This window comes from Epinephelus fuscoguttatus, linkage group LG6 (assembly GCF_011397635.1).
Source record: "Epinephelus fuscoguttatus linkage group LG6, E.fuscoguttatus.final_Chr_v1".
NCBI lineage: Eukaryota > Metazoa > Chordata > Actinopteri > Perciformes > Serranidae > Epinephelus > Epinephelus fuscoguttatus.
Genome location: NC_064757.1, coordinates 3,256,407 through 3,264,494, shown reverse-complemented (window position 1 = coordinate 3,264,494; position 8,088 = coordinate 3,256,407). Strand labels below are relative to the sequence as shown.

General features: G+C 43.5%; 1 protein-coding gene across 1 annotated transcript; it reads right to left on the bottom strand.

Moving 5' to 3' along the window:
* Positions 1–3,921: 3,921 nt before the first annotated feature.
* LOC125890495 (basic proline-rich protein-like) lies at positions 3,922–7,769 on the bottom strand. Its single transcript, XM_049579171.1, has 2 exons — positions 7,743–7,769; positions 3,922–5,772 (listed from the first exon to the last, which is right to left on the bottom strand). The coding sequence occupies exons 1-2, from the start codon at positions 7,767–7,769 to the stop codon at positions 3,922–3,924; spliced, it is 1,878 nt and encodes a 625-aa protein (XP_049435128.1).
* Positions 7,770–8,088: the final 319 nt, after the last annotated feature.

Here is an 8,088-nt window from a genome sequence, read left to right as displayed (position 1 = left end):
TAAAATAAAATAGCTGCCGGCCACAACACAAACAGTCACATTCTTTTTGGTTCCCGAGTTACAATTCAATTGATACCATTCAAACATTTATTTTTTATTTTTATTTATTTATTTATTTATTTTATTTATATACTATACTTCTCATGACAATGGGTATGACAATCAAACATAACTAACATATTTCAATATATTTCCTTGACATACTGGCTTTAATTGTTCTTTTAAATGACTTTGACTTGGATTCTTTGGTTTCTTTGTTCAGATTGTTCCATAAACTGATTTCTATCACAGAAATGCAATGTTCCAACAGTGTAGTTCTGAATCTTGTTTTGTTTTTAAAGATCTCTGTTCGTTTTAAATTATACTTGCTTTCTCTTTTTTCAGATCTTTTCTGAATATTGATTGGTAAAGTTTTTTTATGGGCTTTAAACATAATTTGTAGAATACTGTAATCTACAAATTCATGAAATTTCAACAATTTTAACTTAAGGAATAATGGATTTGTTGGATCTCTATATTGTTTTCTATTGATTATTCTTCTTGCTCTTTTTTGTAAAATGAAAATTGAATGAGTATGTTTTACAAGCATTTCCCCAAACTTCAACACAGTAGGTCAGATACGGAACAATCATGGTGTTGTATAAAATGTACAATGCTTTATTATCTAATGAATCCTTTACTTTGTGTAACAGAGCAATTATTTTTGATATTTTTACCTTTGTATAATTTATGTGATTTCCAACTCAAATTCTCATCCAGGATGACACCCAAAAACTTCATTTCCCTTACTCTATTAATTTCAATACCATCTATATTAATTGAAGCATCAGTGCCTTTCCTTCTGTTACTAAATATCATAAAGTTTGTTTTTTCAAGATTTAGCGATAATTTATTTACATCAAACCATATTCTTTCAAATTCTTTTTTAACCACATTCAGTACCTGTGTTATATCTTCCCCAGAATAAAATAAAGTAGTATCATCCGCAAACAGAATACATTTGAACAGTTTGGATACATTAACAAAATCATTAATATACAAAATAAACAGTTTTGGTCTGAGGACCGACCCCTGAGGTACTCCACACTTTATATAATATGATTCAGATTTTACATTATTTATCTGCACAAATTGCTTTCTGTTTTCTAAGTAGCTAGAAATCCATTGATGTGCTACCCCTCTGATACCATATTTACTCAGGTTGTTAAGAAGTATAATATTATCTATGGTATCAAAAGCCTTTTTGAGGTCAACAAAAATACTTAAAAAATAATGTCTCTTGTCGATTGCAGTGGATATTTCTTCAGTTAATTCCATTAGTGCCATTGATGTGGAGTGATATGTACGAAATCCATACTGACTATTGCTTAATATATTGTATCTGTCGATGAATTTGTCTAACCTGGTTACAAATAATTTCTCTAATATTTTTGAAAATTGTGGAAGCAAGGATACTGGTCTGTATGTATGTAAATGGTTCAATAACCAATTCAGTTATGTTCTTTACTAATATCATGTCCATATCTACACAGTCAGTGGATCCTTTACTTGCACAACCTTTTACAATACTCAGTATTTCTTCTTTTTCAACCTTACCAAGAAAAATACTATTCACATTATCCCTTCTTGTGTTCTCATCTGCATTGTCATTTATTGTTGGTATGTTTGCTGCAAGACTAGGACCTACATTTACAAAAAAAAATCTTTAAACTCGCTTGCTATTTCAGTTTTGTCCTAAATGTCATGATTTTCTTTCACAAAATAATTTGGAAGAGCTGATTTTATTTTATCATTTTTTATTACACTATTTCTTATTCCCCATATAGCCTTCATATTGCTTCTGTTTTTATTTAGTAAATCACCATAGTATTCCTTTTTATGCCTTTTTATTATCCATACTAATCTATTTTTATATTTCTTATACCTATCTTCTGCTTCTTTTGACCTTAATTTTAAAAAACATCTATATAAATAATTTTTCTTCTTGCAGGCATTCCGTAGTCCTTTAGTCATCATGGTTTGTCAGTAGCATTTTTCTTGGCAAGACTTCTGAGTTTACAGTTTTTTTTTCATACAAATCTATCAATAACGTCATGAATGAATCATAAGCTATATTTACATCATTTACGTACACTCCATCCCAATTTTGGTTTTTTAGGTCTTCTTTCAGTGACTCCAAGGCTTCTTTTGATCTGTTTCTTATCAATTTTCTGAGTTGAATTCCGTTGTATTACATTGACAATTTTTAGAAACTGCAAAAACAGGTAAATGATCACTTACATCAGTTATCAAGATCCCACTCACTACATTTCCATCAACTGCATTTGTGAAAATATTGTCAATAATAGTTGCAGTCTATGATGTGATTCTTGTTGGTTTAGATATCATTGGAAACAGACTCAAACTATACATTGAATTTATGATTTCACTTGTTGTATACAGTGAACTTGGATTTTCAAGATCAATGTTAAAGTCTCCACATAGAAACACAGTCTTATTATGGCCCCTGTCAAACAGCTCCATTATTTTGTCTGTAAATATCTCTACGCAGGAACCTGATGATCTATAGACACAACTGATTATAACATTTTTAGCTTTTTCATTAATAATTTCCACTGTGATAATTTCCATAATACTGTCGACAACAGTTGTCATGTTACCAACAACCTTACAGTTCAAAGTTGAGTTGATATACAAAGCTACCCCTCCACCTTTTCTATTCCTTCCATTTACATAATACAACTCATATCCCTCTATCTGAAATTCATCCATATCCCCATCCTTCAACCATGTTTCTGACACTGCAATTATACTAAAACTCTTTCTGAACTGCTTTAAGTAATCTTTTATTTTTGTTAAGTTACAATTTATATTTCTACTGCTGAAATGGATGATAGACAGTGTTCCATTCAAATTTAGTTTATCATTAAATTGCTCCTCAGTGTAATACTCACATTTGTTGTTAACAGGAATTAATATGTTTTTGTTTGTACCCTTTTCTACATCATATATTTTACTCTCAGAATCTGCATCTAAGTTTGTATATGGATCCATGTTCCAGTATATGTATCTATTCTGTGTCCACTCTTCAATCCATTACAGTATGGACCTATATCAAGTTTGACTTCAACTTTGATTTCATGGTTACATCAACCAAGCTTCATTATCTTCTTCTGAATTTATCTAGGTCTTTGAGGTCTCTTATCATCTTAGCCTGTGACCCTTCTTCTTCCCTAATCCATACATTGCCATTTTGGGTCCATGTTGCTGTGATTTTTTTCTGTTTTCTCAACATCCTTGCCTCTCATGCGATGCCATTTTTTCTTGTTAAATGTTCATTTAAGTATACATTAGTACCTCTCAGTTTCTTTGCTTGCATTAACAAATCATTCCTCTGCTTTCTACTGATGAATCTTATGATGACAGCTGGTTTTGCTTTTTCTGTCTTTCTTGGTAATGTGTGACAAACAGAAATAGCATCCCTTTGGATGTTTATGTTCTTACTGCGCAGAAAGTCCACCACTTGTTGTTCCAATGTCAGCAGTTCTTCCTGCGGGGCATCTTCTGTTGTCTCCAAGTTTGCAGTAGCTCTAGCATGGGTGCGGTGTCAAGTTTGAAGACCTGTTAATACTACGTTGTCTCGTCTTGTGTATTGCTCCAGTTCATCCACCCTCTGCTCCAGTAGTATTATCTTTATGTCTTTCTCTGTCAGCATGGCTTTCAGTAATTTCACTTCCTCTATTAGTCAAATTAGTCGATCCTGCTGTGTTAACTTTGCAATGTTAACTTTGTCAGCTCACCTGACATAAAGTTTAGAGATCTTTTAATCTCTTCCAGGTCGTCTGCAGTTGTCATGTCTTTGCCCCGTGTGTTGTTTCTTCCATTCGGCATTCTTTCTTCACCAGCCACTGACTGGGCTGGTTAGCTGGTCTGGTTAGCTGGGTTGCTCCAGATGCCTGGGCCTTGTGTTAGCTCCCCGGCTAACACTGGTGGTGGAGGAGGCAACGCAGCTGTTGGCTGGTGGTAGCCAGCAGCTACTGGAGCTATGGTGGAGGCTGCTCCTGGAAGCTTGAGGCCTGGCTGCTGCTGGCTGCTCCTGTACTGGTCTGTTACAGGGCCTGGCTTGGTGGATGGGCTGCTGCAGGGCCTGGCTTGGTGGATGGATTGCTGCAGGGCCTGGCTTGGTGGATGGATTGCTGCAGGGCCTGGCTTTGGTGGATGGGCTGCAGGACCTGGCTTGGTGGATGGGCTGCTGCAGGGCCTGGTCTGCTGCAGGGCCTGGCTTGGTGGATGGGCTGCTGCAGGGCCTGGCTTTGGTGGATGGGCTGCTGCAGGGCCTGGCTTTGGTGGATGGGCTGCTGCAGGGCCTGGCTTGGTGGATGGGCTGCTGCAGGGCCTGGCTTTGGTGGATGGGCTGCTGCAGGGCCTGGTCTGCTGCAGGGCCTGGCTTGGTGGATGGGCTGCTGCAGGGCCTGGCTTGGTGGATGGGCTGCTGCAGGGCCTGGTCTGCTGCAGGGCCTGGCTTGGTGGATGGGCTGCTGCAGGGCCTGGTCTGCTGCAGGGCCTGGCTTGGTGGATGGGTTGCTGCAGGGCTTGGCTTTGGTGGATGGGCTGCAGGGCCTGGCTTGGTGGATGGGCTGCTGCAGGGCCTGGCTTGGTGGATGGATTGCTGCAGGGCCTGGCTTTGGTGGATGGGCTGTAGGGCCTGGCTTGGTGGATGGGCTGCTGCAGGGCCTGGCTTTGGTGGATGGGCTGCTGCAGGGCCTGGCTTGGTGGATGGGCTGCTGCAGGGCCTGGCTTTGGTGGATGGGCTGCTGCAGGGCCTGTCTGCTGCAGGGCCTGGCTTGGTGGATGGGCTGCTGCAGGGCCTGGCTTGGTGGATGGGCTGCTGCAGGGCCTGGTCTGCTGCAGGGCCTGGCTTGGTGGATGGGCTGCTGCAGGGCCTGGCTTTGGTGGATGGGCTGCTGCAGGGCCTGGCTTGGTGGATGGGCTGCTGCAGGGCCTGGCTTGGTGGATGGGCTGCTGCAGGGCCTGGCTTGGTGGATGGGCTGCTGCAGGGCCTGGCTTGGTGGATGGGCTGCTGCAGGGCCTGTCTGCTGCAGGGCCTGGCTTGGTGGATGGGCTGCTGCAGGGCCTGGCTTGGTGGATGGGCTGCTGCAGGGCCTGGCTTGGTGGATGGGCTGCTGCAGGGCCTGGCTTTGGTGGATGGGCTGCTGCAGGGCCTGGTCTGCTGCAGGGCCTGGCTTGGTGGATGGGCTGCTGCAGGGCCTGGCTTTGGTGAATGGGCTGCTGCAGGGCCTGGCTTGGTGGATGGGCTGCTGCAGGGCCTGGCTTGGTGGATGGGCTGCTGCAGGGCCTGGTCTGCTGCAGGGCCTGGCTTGGTGGATGGGCTGCTGCAGGGCCTGGCTTTGGTGGATGGGCTGCTGCAGGGCCTGGCTTGGTGGATGGGCTGCTGCAGGGCCTGGCTTGGTGGATGGGCTGCTGTGGGGCCTGGCTTAGTGGATGGGCTGCTGCAGGGCCTGGCTTGGTGGATGGGCTGCTGCAGGGCCTGTCTGCTGCAGGGCCTGGCTTGGTGGATGGGCTGCTGCAGGGCCTGGCTTGGTGGATGGGCTGCTGCAGGGCCTGGCTTGGTGGATGGGCTGCTGCAGGGCCTGGCTTAGTGGATGGGCTGCTGCAGGGCCTGGCCTGCTGCAGGGCCCAGCCCGATGGATGGGCCGCTGCAGGACCCGGTCTGCTGGAGGGCCTGGCTTGGTGGATGGGCTGCTGCAGGGGCTAGTGGTGGTAGGTGTTAAGACCTGGTGGTGGTAGCTGCAAAGGCCAAGGTGATGGTAGCATCCAAAGCCAGGTGGTAGCTTCAGCTAAGGCTGTTGGCTAGTCAGCCTCCTGGGATGACAGGCCTAGTTTCAATCCACCAAATATCACCTTTAGATTTCACAGTCCACAGCCATAAATCATCAAACACCACTTCACATCAACCAGCAGTGAATAAAAAAGAAGAATTTGACAGCAGTAGGATCAAAAGACTGCAAAAAAAGTTTGACTTGTGAATCAGCATCACTGCAGGCAGGCTCAGCTGTCATCAATCACATGAAGTAATAATTCATTCATTCATCTTCTAACCGCTTCATCCTCTTGAGGGTCGCAGGGGGGCTGGAGCCTATCCCAGCTAACATCAGGCGAGAGGCAGGGTACACCCTGGACTGGTCGCCAGACTATCACAGGGCTGACACATAGAGACAAACAACCATTCACGCTCACATTCACACCTACGAATTTAGAGTTATCAATTAACCTAGTCCCCAATCTGCATGTCTTTGGACTGTGGGAGGAAGCCGGAGTGCCCGGAGAGAACCCACGCTGACACGGGGAGAACATGCAAACTCCGCACAGAAGGGCTTCCATGCCCGGGATTGAACCGGCAACCCTCTTGCTGTGAGGCGAGAGTGCTAACCACCACACCACTGTGCCGCCCCTGAAGTAATAATATTACAATAATAATTACGGCTATTTTGGTACAATATGTTATATGTATATATTTATATACGATAGTATATGTATGTGACAATAATCATATGTGTATAATGACAGTAGAAGTATGACTAATGATAACAGTAAGCGGGAGGACCACTGCAGAAGCACAACCACGTCACATGATCCAGGCACAGCTGCAATACGAGGTAACCTGCCAGACAGTGGAGCACAAAGGCTCTGGAGAAGAAGTCGAGTTAGTGACATGCAGTAGAACCAAGTTAGAGAGATGCAGTAACAGGACATGAATATTAGCAAAGGAGAGCTTTATCAAAAAGGAAAGTCTTAAGTCAATCAATCAATCAATCAATTTTATTTATGAAGCCCAATATCACAAATCACAATTTGCCTCACAGGGCTTTACAGCATACGACATCCCTCTGTCCTTAGGACCCTCACAGCGGATAAGGAAAAACTCCCCCAAAAAAACCCTTTAACGGGGGAAAAAAACAGTAGAAACCTCAGGAAGAGCAACTGAGGAGGGATCCCTCTTCCAGGACAGACAGACGTGCAATAGATGTCATACAGAACAGATCAACATGATTAACATACTCATTTACATTACCAAGCGGGGATGCCTTCCGCCTTTCTGCTCCAACACTGACTGACAGCTGACTCCACTCATTCACACTCACCACTGCCCCAGGCCCGCTACAATATGCTATCTACAGAGATAACACTGGCGATCTGAACCGGTCAGTGGCAAAAAAAAAGCACTTTTATACGGGACGCATTTGCCCCATTGAGTGGTACCCATGAATCATACGCACACATACACATGGGGAAATAGAGCCCAGGTTGAAAAATACCGAAGTTGTCCTTTATATGTCTTAAATGTGACGACAGTGCCTCCCAGACCACAACAGGAAGATGATTCCACAGAAGAGGAGCCTGATAGCTGAAGGCTCTGGCTCCTGATCTACTTTTGGAGACTTTAGGGACCACGAGTAACCCTGCATTCTCCGAGTGCAGTATTCTAGTGGGATAATATGGCACTGTGAGCTCTCTAAGATATGACGGAGCTTAAAGCTTTGTATGTTAGGAGTAGGATTTTAAATTCAGTTCTGGATTTTACAGGGAGCCAGTGCAGAGAAGCTAAAACAGGAGAAATGTGATCTCATTTCTTAGTTCCTGTCAGTACATGTGCCGCTTCGTTCTGAATTAGCTGGAGAGTTTTTAAAGACTTGTATAAATATTACTCCAAGGTTTCTTACAGTAGTGCTAGAGGCCAGAGCATCCATCCAGAGACACTATATCATCAGATACAGAGTTTCTGAGGTGTTTGGGGCCAAGAACAATAACTTCAGTTTTGTCTGAATTTAACATCAAGAAATCGGAGCTCATCCAGATTTTTATGTCTTTAAGGCATTTTTGAAGTTTAGTTAATTGATCCGTTTCTTCTGGCTTTATCGATGTATCATCCGCATAGCAATGGAAATTTACAGAGTGATTTCTAATTATGTTACCTAGGGGAAGCATATATAAAGTAAACAGAATTGGTCCAAGCACAGAACCTTGTGGAACTCCAAAACAATCTTTAGTACTTAGAGATGATTTATC